General features: G+C 39.6%; 1 protein-coding gene across 1 annotated transcript; it reads left to right on the top strand.

Moving 5' to 3' along the window:
• The first annotated feature begins 2,998 nt into the window (after nucleotides 1–2,998).
• LOC139916624 (uncharacterized) lies at nucleotides 2,999–20,975 on the top strand. Its single transcript, XM_078284368.1, has 11 exons — nucleotides 2,999–3,312; nucleotides 5,631–5,752; nucleotides 6,749–6,773; nucleotides 7,081–7,127; nucleotides 7,281–7,939; nucleotides 9,502–9,607; nucleotides 10,524–10,670; nucleotides 15,102–15,162; nucleotides 15,848–16,011; nucleotides 16,951–17,046; nucleotides 17,449–20,975. Exons 1-11 carry the CDS (start codon nucleotides 3,144–3,146, stop codon nucleotides 17,464–17,466), a joined length of 1,614 nt encoding a protein of 537 aa, XP_078140494.1. The 5' UTR covers nucleotides 2,999–3,143; the 3' UTR covers nucleotides 17,467–20,975.
• The last annotated feature ends 1,728 nt before the right edge of the window (nucleotides 20,976–22,703 follow it).

The raw sequence follows: 22,703 nt of genomic DNA, 5'->3' as shown, positions 1-22,703 counted from the left end.
AAGCCTGTTGGCCACAACGACAACAGTTAGCAATCGTCTAGTTAACCAGGTCCCGAAAGGACAAACCTACTATGATCGAGGTTAGGGGCTAAGTTAGTGCCGTTAGTGGCATGCTAATCTAGCGTTAGCGTTAGCGTTAGCTAAGGTTAGCTCCTCTGGCTCACTTTGCGGACACATCTCTAACGTGGCAAAACTCGAACAGTACTTTGTTTATCGGGGACTCTGCTCACCGCAAACATTTCACTTCTAACGCCAACTGAATGGAAGGGAGTTACTGGCTGATGAGATGTAACATTTCATGTTCTGTCTTTGCACCTAGTCTGGTAACTCTAGTCTTGTAATCAGCTGGGGTTGTGGCAAAAAATAACTAGAAAACCTGAACAACGAGACTACAATAAACGCTACCTTTCTCGAGGTTGTAATGTCCTATTTTTTCTTGAGACTGTGTTTAGAATCAACTACATAGTAATTATTGAGGCTGTAGTTTGTGGTAATGTTACTGGATTGCAGTATATTGTAAGGCGTAGGTATTACTCATGATGCAATATCCTAAAAAATATTTGAGATAATTGGTTGCATTAAACATTGCTATTCCCTGCTATGAGGCCAGCACATCTCAGACAGTCATTAAATAAATATACAAATGTTATAACAAAGTATAAACTATAGTATAAAATAATTTATGAATCAGAATTGCACATTTTGCTACATACCAATGTATATTCTTTTGTAATGGAACAACTGATGACTTCTGTGTTTCTGTTACTCCACAGATTACATCGATGAGTTGATGGACCTCATCTTTGATCACGTCTTCCAGGACCGTGCACCTTATGTGAGCCAGGTTTTGAAGATCCCCATCCCAGAAGACCCGTGCGCCCAGTCTGACAGGCCATCATTGCAGCCACGTGTCTCGGTTCAATCAAGAGGCAGTCTGAACCCGACGTAGCTGGCAGCATCAGGGAGCTCACAGCATATGCACAACACCACACACACTGGTATCACTACGCTGACCCTGCGACCTAGAAAGCCCCAGCACTAGCTGACAAAGGATCTGTAGGCTAGACACTGAGAAGAGGGTACACATACTGTCAATATATTTCATTTGAATACTTAGTCTCTTCTTTTGTTGTTTTGGTTATCTGGCATGAGGTCAGGTTGTAGTTGGGTGTTTTCCACGAATACATAACAGATAACTAAAAACATCAAATTATAAATCATTTTGGTCATTGATACTGCACTACTTAACTACACTGCAATAACTGCTACAGTGGAACACTCCCCTGTGTAAACTCACAGATGTAGATTTTGTAACATAACAGCACTCCATTATGGTCCTGCATAAGCAGTGTTATGTTTTTACATGTGCCTTTTTTATGCTTTTTCTAAAATAAAATAATTGTATTCTGTATGAACAGTCAGTGTTGTGGTTACTTATTGGTTTCACATTTACTTTACATGGGTGTGTAAAGGGAAAAACATATATAATCCCACACACACTGTCTACACTTATATGGTGCTTTATTACATTTCAATGACTGAAATGTAATAAAGCACCATGCAAGTGTAGACAGTGTGTGTGGGATTATATTACTTATTCAGTAACTTTTGTCCTATGCCCCTGTCACTAAAAGACTTTTAAGTGTGCTGAAGTCTTTTCTACATGGATGTGTAATAAAGTATAACAACACAGTTATTTTACTCAAATTTATTGTCATGTAAAGTATTATCCAAAGTCACATGTTCAAATCAATTCATGCACAGAATGCTTAAAAGAAACTTAGTGCTCTATACCTCTAAGCTGTAAGGGCCCATAGTCTGCTTTATAAATGTTCATTGCATTCTGTAGTGAGAACACATTCAAACATACAGGCTCCAAACCAGGATGATCCACCATGCATGTAGGTGGATCCTGAAGCTGATTCATTCTTCTGGTAACCTAAGGAATGAGAAAGGGTAACTTATTGAATTTTGCAAGCTTTATAGGAACATTACACTGATAATTACGTTTATCTATATTATATGTTTATTATTTAGCACAGACAATTTAGAGTAGATGTGAGTACTGTACAAACTAATGTACAGGACAAAGAAAGGTGTCAACTCTAAAAGAGGTAAGATGTTATGTACAGGGGGAATGACCAGCAGGCCTCCATGAGATGCAATGGTTGAATATTACAGCTATAGTTCTAAAACTGTTGAGCTAGCGTTATAGCTGAATAACACTGGCATAAATTACGACAGTCATATGTCCAAATGGTAGAAAGCATGGGGCATAACCATATGTTTGCCGGTGTCGTGACTATATTTGTATCCCCTGAAGATGTTGACCCCATGAGACACAGCCCCCTCATTTGCATAATGAAGCAGAAACGCATAAAGAAATGTAAATGTAAAAATAGAACACAGAAATAAATACGTTTGGGGAACTAAATTGGGGGAAAATGCAAAGGGAAAATATAATACAGACATAAATACAGAAATAAATAAAATGAAAAGAATTAATAAATAAAATGGAAAATTAAATGGGAAAGTAAATAAATAGGGGAATTTGGTGCATTTAATGGCATATTTATTTATTTATTGAGTCATTTATTTATTTCTTTATTTATTTTTGATTTTGGCAGTTAAGGTCCTCCATAATTCTGTAGGCTATACTGTCATAAAATGTAGAATGTTCTCTTTTGTATAGTTCCTTGCGTAAAAAAAGCCCATAATCAAACACGTAAATAATATAAATCAGCAATAAATGCATAAATAAGTTAAACTAAAACAAAAATAGGCTAATGAGTAGCCTAAAAATGGCAAAATGGGGCACACTGAATCGCCTGGTGATGATCAGAGATAAGAGATGAAGCCTAAAGGAAATGTAACTGAGCCAGCGCTGTGGCAGCGGTACCTGCCTCTGTCAGACACAGAGTGAGCTGTAATAACCTGGAAAAACTGGTGCTGTGAGTCACTGAACATGAGCTCAGCACTAAAGGATAGTGGTTTACGCCCAGCTGTAAGATTTAAGTCCATATCTGACGCTGAACCTTGGCAAAGAGGGCTTTGGGCTACTTGACTCCCAGGTTACACAATTATACACGCTGTACATTATTCAAACTTTCGACATTTTCCTTCATCCGAGTTAGGTGCACGAGATGCGGGGTCGATATAAACGAAAGGACACACAAGGGACAAGTGATGAAACAACAGAAAGGGGAGCTGGGCTCTCACCTCTGCCAGGGGAACCTGCGACGGGCTCGGCCGGGCCGGACTCACCTGTTCCCGGGTTGACCGTCCTGGGATTGGACGGCAGTAGTAAGAAAGGTAAGACAGCCAAGCCTACCTGGCGACAATAACTAATAACCAGTCAACTAGCATGGTTAGCCTGCACCAACCCCGATAACGTTCCGTTCTCTATTGTTTGAGAAGCGTATGCCAAACTTTAATCAAAAATGGGCGATTTAATGGTACCTTGCTTATCGGCAGACGTACACACCTCGTAGAACATGACTTGCGACATTTTATGAATTGTTAGGGTCCTCTGGCAAATTCGGCATGTTACATAATTAACTAGAAGGGCACTCGGAGAGCGCAGACCTCCGCCAAGGTTCGTGCTATTATTGCTTGTTCGTGAGTCGGATCCGGATCCGCTCCAAAATTTAATGGGTTCTTCCTTGGCCCATGCTACACCCTTCCACGAAGTTTCATGAAAATCGGACCAGTAGTTTTTCCGTAATCCTGCTAACAGACAAACAAACGGCACCGAAAACATAATCTCCTTGGCGGAGGTAATTAAGCAGTACTTTTAAATAATATCTCAACTTTTAGAATTGTTTCACGCTGTTCGCTACCGCCCACCGCGGTGCAATTTGGTGGAAGACGAACTGGCGGAGCAATCCTAACAGTTGATATGTAACTGAAATAGGTAGGCTACTGTTGTAGCCTATTACATGCATGCTGATTTGAAGAGTGGATCCTATCGATTCTTGAAAGGTTTTAAGTCATGTTGTACGAAGTGTGTACCTCTGCCGATAAGCATGGCAGCGTTATATGCCAGATTTTTGCATGGAGTGTGGCGTAACTTTCATAGGAATTTACTGAGGCTAGGTTGGCATCCTGACTGTCTTGTCGTGGCTCAAATTCAGGTCGCCTACACATTTGAAGGTTATGGGGAAATGTGTCACTTAATCTCCGCACAACATTCGCAGAAGTAATGCTATCATAAATTATTTCAAATGTGTTGTGTGTGAGTGTGAGTGTGTGTGTGTGAGTGTGTGTGTGTGTGTGTGTGTGTGAGAGAGAGCGAGAGAGAGAGAGAGAGAGATAGTCTAACTGCCTAACTGATGTTCCTGTAAGGAAAAACCTTATTCGTTTTAATTTCTTTTTGTCTTTTTGGAATATAGTTTACCCATGGATGGATTACTGAACGGGCCAACCGGGCACAGGCCCAGGGGCCCAAGAGCTCAGAAGGGCACCTAAGCCAGAGCCTGATACATGATGATGCTGTCACTAACTTTACATTTACTGCCCTGCAGTCAAAGGGCTTAGTCATTTATATCAACACCAAAGCCCCAAAATTCCCCCTATAATAACCTAAACATTTGTTTTGAAGGTGTCACCATGGCACTGTCAAAGTGAGTGTTCCCCTCAGTTTATCTATAGCGCTACTGGTAGGTTTGCACCTTGTAATTCCTTTGTAATTGTTTATTTAGTTTTCTCTCCCATAAGTGCAATAACAAAGAAGGGTAATAGCCATAGCAATATTATATACGCAATGAGGGCATACAATAGTTTTTTATGTTCATCTCACTTTTGTATTTAAATAACTGTTTTGAATATGAATTTGAATGCAATCTTTAATAGCCTAGTTATTATCATCTTTCAAAAAAGATAAGCTTGTGTAGGCTTCCACTTTCTTTTCCATTCTCACTAGATTAACGGGTGTGTTAGGTAAGACTATTTTATGATTCTTTTAGCCTTCAGAGGTCTACCTGTTTTTGGTATTTAATTTGCAACATGACTTGCATTCAGTTGTTAGAGGTGACTTCAACGGATTCCAAAATTATATTTAGATAGGTGTTTTTCTAACGTGCTGTTGGCTTTGAGTGTGTAAATTCTGAGCTTGAGATTCAGGTGATATTGTGCGATTGGCTCTGCGTATACTTGTGCCGTTTACTTGTTGCAGTAATTTCTTGTTGAGGTAGCGCGTGGGGGTGGGGTTAATAACCATGTGATACTAAACTTTTCAAACACATGTACATCTGAGGTGGATTTAATTGGTGAAATCGGTAGGGAATCACAGCTTCCACCTGGATTCACTCAGTTTATTTCATATAACTAGTGCAGTGCACATTCGCCCCGCTGCTGCACAGAGCTCTGTTCGCTTGTTTATTCAAAGTTTATTAATATTGAACGTGTCGCGTGTCCAAATTGCACCAAATCCGACACTGGGTCCCCAGCAATACACCCGCCAAGTGTGAAGTAGATGGACGAACGGTTCTCGAGATATGCGAAGGACACACATACAGAGATTCCTTGCTTTATAGTATGAAGAGCAGGTGTTCCTAGTGTTTTGTGCAGTCAGTATATTTACTGTACAGAACCACAACTATGAATCACATTCTCCACTGTTTTCCCTTTAGGCCCAAAATGCTCCAATTATGATGGTGAGAAGAGATACCTGGGAGTCCGTGTCAAGATGCCAGTGAAGGACATGCTGAGAAACATTCGCCTAGCCCAGGGATGGGACCCTCAAGATTTTCAGGTAAGAAGTCAGCCTAGTATTAACTCAAATTGTTTTTGCTCATGTGGCCTTCTCTCTATCATAAGAGATATTAGTCAATATGAAACTTAAAAAAATACATGATCAGTTAGGGAGTGATCACACCTTAAGTTGTTGAATTTTTGTGTTTTGTTCACTTAGCTTCACACTGCCTAATTACAAGCAAACCACAAAAGTTACATGAACTCACAAATTGACTGTTTACTCAAGTTTTGGTAACCTGTCTTCCTGCAAAATTAGTGTTTTTGCTAGCAGGAGTCAAAACTTAGCTAAGCATAATGGCCGTGTCCGTGCTCTTTTCCGTAACTGACATTCTCTGGTGTTCATACCAGGTAAGAACACATGAAGAAATAGCTGTCCAGACTACAGTTTGTCCTTGTTTCATCTTGTTATGTTGGGCTAAGCATGAGCAACTGCTGGCTATCAGATGTCAATATCTGTCTCCTTATACCCATAAACCTTTGTGTTTGGTGTTGCTTCCTTTAGATGAGTCAGATTATGTTCTCACTCCTAATGAACCGCACCACAGTTTGCTTGAAAGAGGACTGAGAGACGGATTTTCAGGCATCTTGGTGCGGTTATTTGGTGCCACCCAAGCCTGAATGGCATTGTTCTCACCTGGCCAAACATGCTGAACTAAAGGAGTAAATGCTCCAGAGTTTGCTCCAAGCATTCTTGGTGTTCCTTAAACAGTTACTGTTTGTCTGTTAGGCAAAACAGTATAGATTTGATGCCTAACTGTTTGTCCGTTAGACATCAAATCTAAACTGTTGTGCCCTCAAGCAAAGCACCTAACTCTAGCAATTGCTCCAGGGTGCTTGATGACAGAAGCCCACCCAGTCCATTTAATCCCTAATATGATGTATATTTACGTGTGTGTTTGTGTTTGTACAATATGTCTGAAGAACTGGAAGCAGATCTTCTTTAACTGATGCAACTGTTCTTTTCTTTTCACATCACGCTGATCCGTGATCACAGGAGAACTGTGGCAAAAGATCCAAAGGTTAGTAAAAACCTAGACCCATCACAGTGTGGGTATCGCTTTGGCCTCCAGCTAATGGCACTGAATGCCTTTGAAGCTACAAGTGTTTGCTCTCCCGACTCTCCCTGTCTGAATTAAGCTCCAGGACATACCCCTGTTTACCAACTACAAATAGTGAAGAAGCACAGTATTTGTCAATGGGAGGAAGCAGAGCTAACTTATTCACACATCAACCAAACTCCTTTGAGGGGCAAATACTGTATACTTACACACTTGTAGAGTGGGTTGACACCTCACAATGAAATTCACAAGTCTTTTTCTTCCACAGGAGACAAGAAACGAGTGAATACTTGTGCAGAACGTCGAACTAGCAAGGTGAGTGTTGGAAAACACACAGGGAACCCCCCCCCCAGAAGGTTCATCCAGCTTTGTGCAAGAGGCAGGTTTTCAGAGTGTAGTAAATCATGTGTCAGTTCTGAGCAAGACGCAGAAATCACTGTGCATACCTTGGCTGTCTTTGACTTTCAGAGAAAACGCCCCACAAAAAGCCTGGAGGAGCTGGCGATCATTGTGGAGGTGCTGGAGGAGGATCTCAAGACTGGCAACACCTACAGCTCCCCTCCCCAGACGTTCTCCCCCTCCAAGCTTCCAATGTCTCCTGAGTACTCCCCTGAGCCTACTGATAATGCATGGGGATCAGAACCACATTTATACAGCTGCTCCCTTAAGTATGACCCAGAGAGGCAGATGCCCAGAACAGCAGACTACTACTTCGCTGGTCTCAACAGCCCTTCTGATGAATACAGCAACAGCAACTACCACTGCCTGCATGCCATATCATCTCACCAAGGTGCAGGGTACAACAGCGACGAGTCTGATGAAATGATCCCCAGCCCTGAATCCTATATGACCTACTCACCAGGCACAACAGAGTACCACCAGGCCCTGTCCCCTCCCGATTCAGTGTATGGCAGCCTTCAATCCCCCAGCTCTGACCTGCACCAAGACAGAAATATAGGAAGCGATGGTGGAGGAGGGGAAATCCAGGAGGAGTGGATGGCTCCCCAGAACCAGAACTGGAACCTGAACAGCGCTGCTTTCTTCTGGACTCAGCTGCAAAGAGAGGAAAGCCATCTGAGGGACATCTCTGATTCGGTACTGCTGGCCAAAGATGGACACGGCAGGACGTAAGTTTGGTCAAAATATGTCTCTGTGTGTATGGTAGGGTTGGCAATAATATATGTCACGGTTGGACCCTGTGTTCAACATGGCTTTGGTCTCAGTGAGAATCAGCTCAAATAATGGAATTTGGGATTTTTTAGGGTTTCAGAGTTAAGGTGGGGTGTTTTGTTAAGCAGCCCACCTTGCTTATAAAGCGCTGTGGCGGCAAACCCTGAGTGTCATGGACAAGGCTACATTGTAAATGACCAAAAATTTCCAGGAATTTCCATCAGTGATGATTCAGTACATCATCCCCAATGTATTCTTCCAATCATGGTTCCCTACTGGTGTGTGTGTGTGTGTGTGTGTGTGTGTGTGTGTGTGTGTGTGTGTGTGTGTGTGTGTGTGTGTGTGGAAAATGAATGATGCCAATCTCAGTGTGAGTGTTGGGCAGGTGACAGGTGCTACATGTAGCATTTTAACATCAATAAATCAGAGACATTAGTATGTTATCCGTAAACAAATGATACCATGACTGAGAAGATTGGCAGCCTCTACCGGCAGTCTCTACCGGATTTGGTGGGAAATCTGCTGGATTGTTTTACGTCACAAAGGGAGACTGCTTTATGGTACAAAACAGGAAGAGGGTGCTGTTCTTCCGGAGCTAAAACTACAAGAAGTTAAAGCTTTCAGAGTTTCTGGCAATGGCAGATGGTGGAAGGAGTGAAAGGCTGATAGGGGAAAAGTCACAATCAAATTTCAGCTCTTATCCTTTTTCTTGCTCTTCAAAACAGACTGAGAGCAATGCCAGAGAGGGGGACAAGTAGCAGCATCCTCTTTGCGACAGGGGTCGGGGGTTTATGGGAAATGTGGTCTTACAATACCATTGGCGTGAGATGTAGGCTAGCAATCGTCTCAACCATGGTCTCATTTGTTTACAGTAGTTATACCAAAATATCACAACTTTTTTGATAATGATATATTGCTGTTTAAAACTGCTATATGTAGCACCTTGAACATTGATTGTTGTCAGAGCTTGCAGTATCCCACTACGTCATGGTTATACCCACTATTCATATCTTCAGGACAGTGATCCATACAATAGCACGGTCACTCACATGCAATGGAGTTGATATCATAACCTGTTGTACAGGAATTCAATACACAAAAGGAAGTGACAGTATAAAGCAGGGAATGAGGTAATGGTGTCTCCAGTGGAAATATTAGATAGAGTGTTTTGTTTTCACTTTTGCTGAAGTTCATCAAAGAGTTTTTGTAATTCTTATGTTTAGGGTCTAGGTGGTTATCACGGGCATCTCAAAGAGCACAATAAGACTGAAGGAGGATGGTGGTATGGCAAGCAGAGATATTCATCTACTGCAGCATTGCCATATAGTGCCATATAGAAGTTGATATACTGTACCTGTTATACCTCAGTCAACAGATATTTCACTGTTTACATTATGATAAAAAGCACTTTCTATAGGGTAGTACAGCTCCAGGCATCTGAGATCGTCTGCTTCTTCTTTGTATTAGCAGATATACTCATAGTCAAGTTCCATATGAATATGTTTTCTTCTCCCTCCAGAGTTCTCCATAGAGTGGTGTGTCTGGGGAAGAGGGCGCTGGGCTACGCCATCGCCAAAAGGATGGCAGCACTCAACAACCTGGACCTCAAAGACTCTGAGGGAATGGTACAAAACAATTTATGAGCTTTTCCTGTATTATTTGTATATAAATCTGTGCCTCGAGGATTTCACATTTTTTTGTGATGATTGTAACCAAAAATGCTTACATTTACAGCGACCTTTCTAAAAAATTGTGATAAAATTTACAGTAAAATTGTGGGAATTACAAATTGCAAGTCAAACAAAAAATTGACAAAGAATGCCAAGAATTTTTATAACTACCTCCCATTAAGAGTCATATATGATCACTTCCTGTGATAGCATATTGCATATTACAGAAACTATTGGAAATAGTTTAATGCTCATCTTTTTTTATTTATTTATGAACAGAAAAAAGACCTTTACTTTTGAAACACATGTAGCATAACATAAAAATAATTTTGTAAACAAGAATTTGTTCTTAATTTGATAAAGCTTAGATAAACAACTCATTTTAGCACACATGTATTGCTATTCAAGACCTTAGGCTTTGAGGATACTTTATGAATGAATGGCCAAATGATTGTAGCATAAACACTGCATTCTGTAGCTCTGGACATTTCACATGTAAAAAGATTCTAGTCATGTTGCAAAATTGCAAGTTCTCACAGATACTGGTTGAATTTGGATTAATTATTGCAACTGTAAAATCATACATCCCTGGAGGGAATGAATAACACTTTGCAGTATAAGCATTGCAGTACCAAGACGTTGTCTCAGCTTTCATTTTGGTGCTTTATTTACACTGGTTTTCAACGGTGGTGCAGGCTATTCAACATCTAAATGCATGCTGGCTACTGCTACTGCTGCCACATTGACAGATACTACAGAATGACAGTGTCATAGTTGAACAGACACTTTCAACACATTTTGCAAGCAAGTTAGCATGATGTCTCATCAATGGACAAGTGGTAGTTTACTGTTAACGGCCTTCTGTTCCCAGACTGCCCTTCACCTGGCCGCCAAGCAGAACCAGCACCAAATGGTGGAAGACCTGATCCATCTAGGTGCCAGCGTCAATGAGAGGGACGGGTCAGGAAAGACCTGCCTCCACCTCAGCGCTGAGAACGGCTACATCCGGGTTCTGGAGGTAAGCACTTTGGATTTCCTTTCTACTGCTTTTTTAATGTGTGGGTGGGGAGCAGTGGCGGACTCAGGCTGTTTGAAGGGCAGGGGCGAAAAAATAAAAAGGGCACCTACTGCATGACATGGGGCCCCACCAGTGCGCAAAAAGCTATGATGCATCATGTATGATGAAATAGTCTTCATCCTTGATTAAGATTAACATTATGTTATTAGGCGATCCAAATTAAAAGTATAACCACACCCCTATGATAAAAACACACAGGGAACTATAAACCTTTAAAATGTTTATTTCACAAACACCTCCGAAGTAAAACACAGTAACTACATCTTAGAAGGTTACTTTACAACTTGAATATAGTCTATTATCGCGCAAAAAAATATCATGCCACAGAAAAGCATTAAGTAATAGCCCACTGTAAGAGATTATAGGCTATGCCACAAGGTCACTATAAACTCACCGCTGAGTAGGCTATCACAAACACACTGTAAGTGCCAAAAAGAATATAGTGATTTTTCGTTAGGGATGCAAAATGAAATGGTGAATAAAAAGAATATATGAAAATTGCACTCACATAGGCTATAGTCTATCACCACTAACCATTATCACCTTCAAAATAACAAAAAAGCTATCAACTCCATAATCCCAAAATGTAAACAGTTAGACTTATAGGCCTACTGTAGTTTAGGGGCTTTGTTTGCTTTGTTTGTAACAGGTTAGGGAAGGATTTTTACACTTCTGCTTGATTTCCAAATTGAGTCCATAGGTTAGCATAGAATCAGCTAAGCAAGGTACCTGTTTAGTTAGCTAGCTCCTTAGGCATCTAGGCTAAAAAATGTGATACAGCTATCTATAAAAGCACTTGCAGTGTACATACATTAGTATTTAGTAATTGGTAATTTGGTAAAACTCAATCTTTACAACTTCAAAGAAAGCTTGCTGTATTACCTACCTCACACACTGTAGTAGGATGTCAGGGTTACAGCTCAGACTGTATTAAGCCCCCTCTGACATCTGAACATTCTAGAGGGGGTGTGGCTAAAACTGAAAACTTAAATGGATGGAATAGATGTAAGTTTTTAACAATGGGAATGAGTATTTTAAACTTTATTGTGTCACCGTTGGCAACAATTTACTTTGTCTTTTACTATCAAATACAGTTAACCTAACATAATCTAACCTAACCTAAAGGGTACATTGAAAAATAAAAATCAGGGACAGTGCAGATAAGATTACATCAAAATGCTAGCTAGATATTAGCCTGACTTATCGGCCCCTTGCAAAAACGCAGAAAAGATTTGTTAGCGGCCATACAATGTGTTTTGAATGTAAGCAGGGTTTGAGAGGTAAATTCAAAATCTTATCAAAGTATTTGGCGGCACCCGAAGACTGTCGTCACGGCACCCACTTTGGGAAAGCCTGCCCTAGAGAGGGCACGTTGTAGGGGAGACTGTAGGGCACTGCATCTCATTTTCTTCACTGGGATTTTTTTCTCTCCATTGCAAGGGCACTTCATCGTGTTTTCTCACTTGGAAGGGCATCTAAGAGGGCACTTCATGAGTTTTTCATCAGAAAGGCACCTATAGGGAACCTCAAGTTTATCCCATTGTAAGGGCACCTATATGGCACCACATCACATTTTCTCCACTGGAGGGGCTACCATTAGGAAACTTCCCCACATTCTCACACATGTAGGGACACCCTTTACAGCACTGCATCACATTTTATCCACTGGAGGGGCACTTTTTGGTACACTGTCATGTAGGGGCGGCATAGAGGGCACTTCATAACGGCACCCTTTTCCATTGGAAGGGCACCCGTAGGGAACGTCAAGTTTAGATCATTGTAAGGGCACCTTATAGGGCACTGCATCACGTTTTCTCCACTAGAAGGGCACTCATTAAGACACCCCCCGAGTCCGCCAGTGGTGGGGAGGGGTGATGATGCAAAGCCACATTCACGTCATATCAGAAGAAGTAAAAGAATGGGATGACATGGAATGGAACATCTTGACATTGGAAGCATTCATGTATATAACTCATTGGAACACCCGCATCCAAAATCATTTTTATTAATGAATTTAAAATCAACCATAAATGACCTGCAGCAGATATTGCTTGCTTTTCAGAAGTAAGAGTTGATTGTATTAGTGTGAATGTTACTGATAATTTTGACTTTTTATTACTATTATCTGCCACTGTTTGCCACCTGTGTTGACACATTTCATTCACCAAGTGGGAGTCCTTCTTGTAATTATGAAGAGGCTGGCATGAACGTTTTTCGCAGTCGGTAGCTTGTATTTATGGTAAATCCAGCATGAGGTGAACGCAGCATCAGCACTGCATTCTGGGATTTTCAAAATGACCAAAAATTACTGAACCCAATTCATTCATTTGTTCATTCACTCCTGTTTCATATGCAATGTATAGACACCACTGATCGGATTTTGATGAAATTTGCATCTAATCGCTGTGTTCCAGCATATTCTAAATTACACTGATTGGCCAAAAGGGGGCGTTACAATAACAGGTTAAAGGTGACATAGGCCCCATTTACACTTGTCATTTCATGCGTCCCTTATCCGGATAGTATCCAGATATGATTAATCCACATTCCATTTACACTTGGCCACATCAATGCATCTCCGTTAGCCAGATAGAAATCCGATTGCATCTCTCCCTGCTTTCCCACGATGTATGCAAATGTGGAGACGGCAGGCGCCACAGAAATTCTGTTTTTTTATGCATTTCTGTGTATTCTTCAAGTTAGACGGCAGGTGCTACTTCACACAGATTATAAAAAAAAAAAAAAACACTTGTAGTGAGACTGTGCGTACTGCTACAGAAACTGACCCATGCGTGCGCACATTTTGGAGACAGTGGGGAATGGCGACTTCGATGACAAAGTAGTGAAATAAAGTAAAAATGGCCTTTACACTCATTTCCAGGCCGACTCTACAGCAAATTAGAAATCCCTCTAATAATAATATTCCATGTCAGAAGAACGTCTACAACTAAACAGTGTCTTTGTTGCCTATCGTTTGTCCAAAAAGCATCTACATTTCATTATAGGCTCATATGGTGTGAATTAGTCTGAAGTAAGTGCATTACAGTCTTTTAGCCCCAATTTGTTCCAAATAATTGCAACAAATTCAAGGTGTTAAGTAATTGGACTTAATGTCATAAGGTTATAAATGAATGATGCGTTATGGTTTTGTGGTGGTTTGAGCAATCGGATATCAAACTGTCTCCAATGCGTCTTGGTTGCATTTACACTTGGCTTTTTTGCGTCTTGAGCAGATGGCTCAGTGTAAATGGGGTAATATTTGACAAGGTGATATATTTGTTAATGATTGGCCCAGAGCTGGACTGCATCATTCGTGCAGGGCGACGTGTTTTACTGTTGCCTTGTTTTTTCTCATATGAAAAATCTCTTTGCGTACCTCATACTTCTCTAGCTGCTGTGACATCTGAACATATGTCGTTTTAATGTGTCATTAATTTAATGCAGACTGTTGATTTGTTAAGAATAAACGCAACACAACTGGAGATGGCACTTGCATACTTGGATCTGCATTTTCACATCAGCCACAAGTCTGGCAAATACATTAAAGCACAAGTGTAGTATTTGCAGTGCAGTGATCTAGGTAATATCCGGACTAAATGTTTTTGAATGAGTTTGGTTCCTCTCAAGATTAACTTAATGATCCTAACTGGCAACCCAAATCCTAAGTAAACCTAATTATCCTAACTGGTAATTCAGGTATATTTATATAAGCATTAAAATGGCTCAATCTTCAGTGGACTCAGTAAACGAAGTTTGTGAACAGACAAACAACTCTGACAAAAACTGACTTGGCCGGTTTTGTGAGGCACACCAGCTCCCCAGAGCTTGTGCTTTCGTGTCATCCTGTAATTATACAGTGTACTTTGAGTGTTTTAAATATTTCACCTGTCTTGTGTTCATTAGTGAACTTGCTTTGTGATTCATCCTGTATGACACATGGCTGATTTTGGGACGCCATATGCTTCATAGCACAAGAAGCCACATTGTCTACATGTCAGTGCGTATTTGATGTTAAATTTATGTCATATCTGCGTACAGAAAAGGAGCAAGTATTTCAGGTATACAAAGGTGAAGCTCAATGCTAACTTTCTTAACCAGTCATTATGGTTTAAAGTAAATGTTTTCTCAGTACAGTCACAATACAACTCGAACAATGGCATTTGACAAGACTCAGATGATAAAAATATATTCTTATGAATTCTTATGCAACTCATTGCATGTCAAAGCTTGTGCAATGTACAGTCAGGAACTTGCCGCTCAACAATCAATTGGTCTATCGCACCTTTTGAATTCAGTATATTGTAGGTATTTTTGTTCATACATGTCTGTGAACTTACATATGGTATATATACTGTATATGTTTTGTTTCAGGTTCTGAAACATATGATGAAAGACGGTGTGTACGTTGATGTTGAAGCCACTGATAAGTATGGTATGTACTGTAACCCATCTATTTCTTCATCTCAAAAGATACTGGAACCTTAAGAATAACACATCTTTGTAAAGAAACCTTATGTCTACTAGTGTCTCATTCATGAGCATGGGTCTGATAGAGGTTTTTGTTTAGCTAGTTCTCTACTGAGACTGGGAACAAGAGATGGCATGATTATCTGCAGGCTAGCTTGACTCACTGTCAATGAAGTTGTTGATTTTGGCCATTGAGTACATGACGCCTTCCTCTTCCTCTGTTGTTTCTTTGTTCCTTTGTCGGTATGAGGACCACACAGGGATAGAAACATGAGGAAAATCCTCCAAAGTGATGATATTTTACTGGTCTTCACTTCTATAAGGGGCTAGTTTAGAGTTGGGGCTTGGGTTTAGGGTTAAAGTAATAATCCATTACATTTTCATAGAAATAAATGTCTGTTTTGCTATTCCCTATCACTGATTGATGTAACATAATAGTGATTCAACCTATATCCAGTTCATGAAAGCTTTTCCATTTGCTCTTCTTAACACCCGGTGTCTGCTAGGTCTTTCCTGGGAAAAATCCACTGGTGAAGTGTTAAGGTTACGCATACAGTGGTGATAGTTAGGGTTAGGAGTTAGGGAATTAATTTAGTCAATGGACGCTCCTCATTAATTTAGTAATACAACGTGTGTGTGTGTGTGGCCAGGGATGAGTGTCCTCCAGTGTGCTTCGGTGGCTCTGAACGCCACGGTACGCGAGTGGGAAAGGAGCGCTTCCCCCGGTGAAACCAGATTCCACACACTCCGCAAAGAGCAGATGATGGAGACCCTGGAGTGTCTGCTGCAGATGGGCAGCTACCTTCACACCACGGTCAGTAGCTCCATGTTAGCCTGCGCAAAGATCCAGGCCTCCTTTCTTGTTTACTTGTACAAATCTGGCAAGCGCTTTCTGTCTATCAATAAAAAGCATTCAATCAGAAATATATGATCTGAAATCAGTGGTAGCTCTTTCTCAACCATGCCTTTAGGTGATGTGAAAATCTCGCTCCACCCGCGTTGGGTGGTAACGCGTTATAGTAATATTCTTACTTTGCCCAGTAACGAACAGTGCAACAAATTCCTGTTTTCATTTCACTAATGACATTAGTTACCGATCCAAAAAAAATGAGTTGTTACTTTTGTTATCACTCCTCTAAATATCATATTCAAGTTGAATTATCCAAAGCTATGTCCAAAATTGACTATGTCCCAACTATGTCCAAAATTGAGAGCAGAATAGGTAGTACAACAATCAATGCACTCAAATCACAAGAGTCAAATCAAAAGAAAATTTACTTTCAGTGCATACACAAAACATGTCCTGCCAATACACTGTATACAGGCAGAAAATACCAAGATTTAACCGAAAACCAAATAAAATCAACAAATCAAAATGAAAACTAACTAAAATTGGAGAACCCATCGTCAAAATGAACTAAAACTAAACTGTAATGGAAGTGAAAGTAAAATATAAACTCAAGGAAGTCATAAAACATTGCTAAGCTTGCTAACACTAGCCACATTTTTCATTATGGCCTCCATCATTGTCATAATTTGGCATGGCAGTGATTGACAGGGAGGATTAGAAAAACACATTCATTCTCCACATTAGTACATGGTAACGTTGATTGAAATTTAATGAACTCAGTGAATCACACATAATGTGCAGATCTGATTCCTCAAAGGACATTTGTGGTGTTTGTATGACAGAAGCAAACCTTGAGGCTGAGAAGCTGAACTATGTCTCAACATTTTAATGACTCTCTTTCAGAGTTGTGGTTATGGGGAGAATGCTTTTGAAGTGGCCTACAAAAAGGAATCTGACCAGTTTATGCAAGGAGTGGTTTCCAAATCCAGCATAAAGAAGGTAAGTGGTTTGAGAAGTTGGTAATACAGCAGAGCCGTTTTTATGCAACCATGTTTTTGAGCTGACTGGTATACTATTTTTAACTGCACTGTCTGTGACAACGCATGCATCTGAAGGCATGTCAGTTGCATATTACACTATACTAGATGTTTTTCAATCTCTGTTCAAGTATTTTCTGTATTTCGAATATTGTAAGCTTTGCCTCTGTATTTTTCAATGTATTGCAGTCAAGCTTCTGTACTTCATTATAATTTTGACAGTTGTCACTAGGCAACTTTTTGCAATAATGACTTTTATTCCTCTATAAACATTTACTTAGGCATGTAGATGTTTAGTGCTTATCCAGAGATGCTTTTGATTCTGACTTATGATCATTAATTCATGTCTCACTCTCTTTCTCAGGGGAGCTATGTGACCTAGAACTGGTTGATCCTTTAGCACATCTGTTTCTCCTGAAACTATGTGTTCATCTGCCCGGCAAGGCATATTGGAGACCTGACAGTAATGTTTCTGAGTTGGTTCAGGCTTGAACTTGCCTTGGAGTAAACCTGTGTGGTTGGAAAGCCCTCACCCTAATTAGTGGGGCTCTTTCGCTCCAAGCATGAATTCAAGCTTGTTATGTAAAGCATCTGATGTTTTGTGCGAGGTGAAAATGCCTGACTTGCCATCAGGTGTTTCTATGGCCTGCATAATACTTTTAGGTGCCCATTAGCTGGTTTCTGTGAAACTTCCATTGTTTGTTACATTAAAGTAACAAGTTGCCCCAGTTAGAAAGTCTTTGGAAATCCAGTTGTAAAATCCTATAGGAATGGTCTCCAAATATGATAGAGCCCAGTTGGAGCCGGTTTAGGGTGCTATTGGACATGTCAAATAGAGTAGTTAGAAATCTGTCAGATTTAGACAGAAGTGGGTTTTCAAGCAATTAGAAAACACTGTGGGGCCTCATTTCAAATGCAATCAGATTGTCCAATAGTATCCTTAAAGACTGTCCCCAAAAAACAGTAGTTTCCAGTTGGGGTCTATTTGGTTTTTTTTGGAGCCAGTGAGGTAGCATTCCTGTTGGATTCCTTTGTGACTTTTGGACTAGAGGTCATTACAAGTTATTAGTACTGTGTGGTGAGAGGGATGGGTGCTGTGTCATTTTTTCATATTTTATAGCTGCCTGGCCTTACATTCTTTTGTGACTCGGCCCCTTTGAAAGTGAGAGCCGTTGTTTTTAGCGTACCAAGTTTTTTATACCGTTTATCAGATTGTTATTCTTTATCATCTGTTTTCACACTCATAAGGAGTTGTTCTGCATTACCACTTGGTATATATTTGGCCAGAGGTAGTTTTTGACTTTAAAATGGTCTGGTTTTGACTCATCTTGATGACTTAACATTAGACTTGAAACTAGGGATTCAGGATACTGTTTGCTACTTTAGTGCACGTGCAAGATTTAAAAGACTTGCAGTTGAATATTATTATTCTATGCCATATGCAATGTACCTTGAAATGTATACTGCTGGTTTTTGTTTCTTCTCTGAATAGTTCTATTTTCAATCTGTCCAGACTCTTTTCTTGACATGTCTTCTAAAGTCTGTTTTCAAGTCCATAAAACCTGTGTGTATCTATTATACAAGTAATTGATCTGTTCATATAGGTTGTATTAACCTACAGATAGCACTACTTCTGTCGGATTAAAACCAACCAAACAAAAACGATTAAAAAAAAACGAAAAAAAACACTTTTGTATTTGAGAAAACGTCAGCCATACTCATGTTTTTCCAAACTTTTTATCAGATGACAAATGAAAGCAAATAAGCACAATGTACCATCTCAGCCATATGTTAGCATTTTGTTTAGCATGTGTTTTCCTTATTTTATTAGGTTTTTACAATGATCTGACGATGTTGACAAAAATGCAGGACTTTAATTTCAATGGGCAGAACTTTGGGGTAAATGTTTCAAATTCACTGTATTCACTTTTTGCCGTAATGCCCTACTTCTCTTTCACCTAATATATAACTTAACAGATTTTGGAAAACCTTTTGAAAGTGTGATCACTTTAAGTGAAAAGTGGTTTGACAGGTACAGTCCACATGCAGTGTAAATAACTTTTATAATCATATTTTTTCAATTTTCCACAAAAGCAAGAGTTTTTCTCTGACATGTTTTGTCCCAGTTCTCAAGAAGCACTTATTTTCTGTTTGCTTTGCCAACACTGCACTTATGTCACTTTCTCTATTACTTCCATAATAAGGGTATTATTTACTGGGTTATTGGCTGTTTTGATCTTGCAAGTAACAAATGTTTAAGAACTCCTCTGTTCTCCTGTGCTGTATATTACCTCCTCTTTGTGAATTTATAATGTGATGGTGGTGGACAGCAATGAAAAGGCTGAAAACATTAGATTTAATATAGGAATAGCTTCATATAATATATGAATAATATATATGGGGACATGTTTTGTTTGTTTTTAATTGTGGGGTCTTTAAGCAAAATTTGAGTTCTTAAGTAGGCTACTATAGCTAGGCTAAGTTGAAAGTTACCTTCTACTTCTAGATTGGACTGCAAGGCCATGTTGAATTGCTACTGTAGGTCAATGTTAAGAAAAAAAATGCTTAATTCTTTACTAATAACATTAAAGTTAAATAAAATGAGTCACTAGTAACTACAAAAATAAGTACAGTGTTTATTAAATTGTTAGTTGTAAGTAAATGTAGAAAAGTGACTAGTGACTCACTAGTATTTAATATAGCCTTTAACAGCTAGTAAAATTACAATAGCCACTGGTTAGGGTTTGTGTTTGGTTCAGTTTTGGGAGCAGCTGGCAGAATAGTGACTAGTGACTAAAAAATAAGTACTAGTGCTTAATTTTTAGTGATTAGTGCATTTTAGGGAGTAAATGACAAAAGGCATTTCTATTATTAGCAAAACTGTGGTTCTTTGGCTCCGCCCATTGAGGTTTAACTCAACCAATGAAATTATTTCTGCCTCCAGAGCAGCTCTGCCTCTGAGAAATGTTTGACTACAACTCCAATTACCTATGAAACTAGAAGGGCACTCGGAGAGCGCAGACCTCCGCCAAGGTTCGCGCTATTATTGCTTGTTCGTGAGTCGGATCCGGATCCGCTCCAAAATTTAATGGGTTCTTCCTTGGCCCATGCTACACCCTTCCACGAAGTTTCATGAAAATCGGGCCAGTAGTTTTTCCGTAATCCTGCTAACAGACAAACAAACAAACAGACAAACAAACGGCACCGAAAACATAACCTCCTTGGCGGAGGTAACAACTAGTAAAGTTACAATAGCGACTAGTAGCTGGCAGAATAGTGACAAAAAAAAAAAACGACTTTACTTTAGTGACTAGTGCATTTAAGGGAATAAATAAAACGGCATTACTATCAAAACTGTGGTTCTTTGGCTCCGCCCATGAAGGTTTAACTCAACCAATGAGATTATCTCTGCCTCCAGAGCAGCTCTCCTTTCAATAAATGTCTTTATAACTAAAACTCCAATCTGTAAGACCCATACTTGTTACTGTGTTACTTGACTGTTTTTAAATTAGCAGTGCCACTCCCTTATATTAAAGAGAGCATGAATATAACAGACTCTCATTCATTCCTTCTCTTTGCACATTATTGTACAGAAGCTTATTACACCCATGAGTTTGGCTTGTAAAACAGACAAGAACTGTGACAAGTATTTTTTTTGCCTCCATTTCACAGCAGGTCATTGCAATGTAATACAATTTGTCCAGCTGTTTTCTTAATATTTTATAAATGTTTTGTAAAACATGTATTGTTTGTAATGCATACTCAGTTGTGTTTGCGGCACAGACTCAAAGGGATAGTATTGTATGTCAATATCACACTTGATCAGCATATTTCTGTAACAATATCTGTGGGATAAGTATAAACTAGAAATAACCGCCTCGCGGTTGTATGCCTCCGCCAATAAACTGTTTTATCATTGCAAGGACAGTCTTTATTTATTGAACATAATTAATGGGATTATTAGGTCAACTTAAAGGATTTTGGTGTCTGCAAAAGTAAGTGACAGCACTTCCACCGTTTTTGTAGAATGACCCAAGATCGTTTTCTCAGCTACAGTGGTAAGCAAAACATTATGATGTCACAGTGAAGTGTCACATCAGTGACAGTGTCTCAACAGTCTCAACAGTGTCACATCATTTTATCCTAGACATTAGACATTTGTGTGAAATTTTGTCATAATTAGCGTATGAATTCTTGAGTTATGGCCAAAAACGTCTTTTGTGAGGTCACAGTGACCTTGACCTTTGACTTTTGACCACCAAACTCGCACATCCTGAAACCATTCAAGCTTGTTGATGATTCAATAAAAAGCTCTTCTCCTCAATACCTACTTGATTCTCTAAAACATCCAATGCAATACTGGAAGACATTTGGAGGAAAATGATTTAAAGATGCTAGGACCTGCAGCTAAGTGGCTGATGTTACAGTGGCTGGTTAGGATTCCTATGTGCACTATATATGAGCCAGATGTCCTAACTGTTGTACTATAAAAAAAAACTAACAGGCACATGTGAATTGAGTGCATACAGATCCTTCAACTAAAATATTCAGATATGATTACATCCGTCAGAGATAGATAGATAGATAGATAGATAGATAGATAGATAGATAGATACAGATGCAAACCCATGTATTTATGTTGATAAAAAAAAGTATCATACAAATTTAACTTGACTGTCTCATCTGAACTCAAAGTACAGGTCAGTTTTTCTGACCTGTACTAATGTGCTTTGTATTATTATATTTAATGTGGTTTGTATTTTTGTATTTTAATGTATTGATGACTCTTGCCCAGAGACTACAGATGCAAATTAGCCTTTGGCTACACTATATGTTGTATTGTGCGCTGTCCCTTTCAAATAAACAAATAAAATACATGTGTTAGCATGGAACCTAGTTTCACTCAACAGTGAATTCTCAAGTGTTAGCATAGAGCCTAGATCAATCAAAATTGTATGCTAAAGTGTTATCATTGAGCCTATATTCAACATAGTGTTGCTAAAGTGTTAGCATGGAGCCTATTATTATTGTTCAACATATGCTAAAGTGTTAGCATGGAGCCTATTATTATTGTTCAACATAGTGTATGCTAAAGTGTTAGCATGGAGCCTACTATCACTCACCAGTGTATGCTATAGTGTTAGCATGGAGCCTACTATCACTCACCAGTGTATGCTATAGTGTTAGCATGGAGCCTATTATTATTATTCAACATAGTGTATGCTAAAGTGTTAGCATGGAGCCTACTATCACTCAACAGTGTATGCTATAGTGTTGGCATGGAGCCTATTATTATTCAACATAGTGTATGCTAAAGTGTTAGCATGGAGCCTGCTATCACTCAACATAGTGTATGTTAAAGTGTTAGCATGGAGCCTGCTATCACTCAACATAGTGTATGCTAAAGTGTTAGCATGGAGCCTGCTATCACTCAACATAGTGTATGTTAAAGTGTTAGCATCATCCGGTCGCTTCACTGGCTTCCCATCTCTGCACACATCAAATTCAAGACACTCGCCTACAGAGCAGTACATCAGACTGCCCCTCCCTATCTACTATCACTGGTCAGGTTCCAAACCCCGCCTCGTTCCCTCTGCTCCTCCACCCTTGCAGGTCGCC

This window comes from Centroberyx gerrardi, chromosome 6, assembly GCF_048128805.1.
Source record: "Centroberyx gerrardi isolate f3 chromosome 6, fCenGer3.hap1.cur.20231027, whole genome shotgun sequence".
Classification (NCBI taxonomy): domain Eukaryota; kingdom Metazoa; phylum Chordata; class Actinopteri; order Beryciformes; family Berycidae; genus Centroberyx; species Centroberyx gerrardi.
This window is presented reverse-complemented; position numbering and strand designations above follow the sequence as displayed.

Bases quoted from the DNA above. Each gene is read 5' to 3' on its own strand.
- LOC139916624 (XM_078284368.1), top strand. From the start codon at position 3,144: ATGCGGGGTCGATATAAACGAAAGGACACACAAGGGACAAGTGATGAA. The intron at 3,313-5,630 runs GTAAGACAGCCA...TTTTCCCTTTAG, and splicing joins GGACGGCAGTAGTAAGAAAG to GCCCAAAATGCTCCAATTAT. The intron at 6,774-7,080 runs GTTAGTAAAAAC...TTTCTTCCACAG, and splicing joins CTGTGGCAAAAGATCCAAAG to GAGACAAGAAACGAGTGAAT.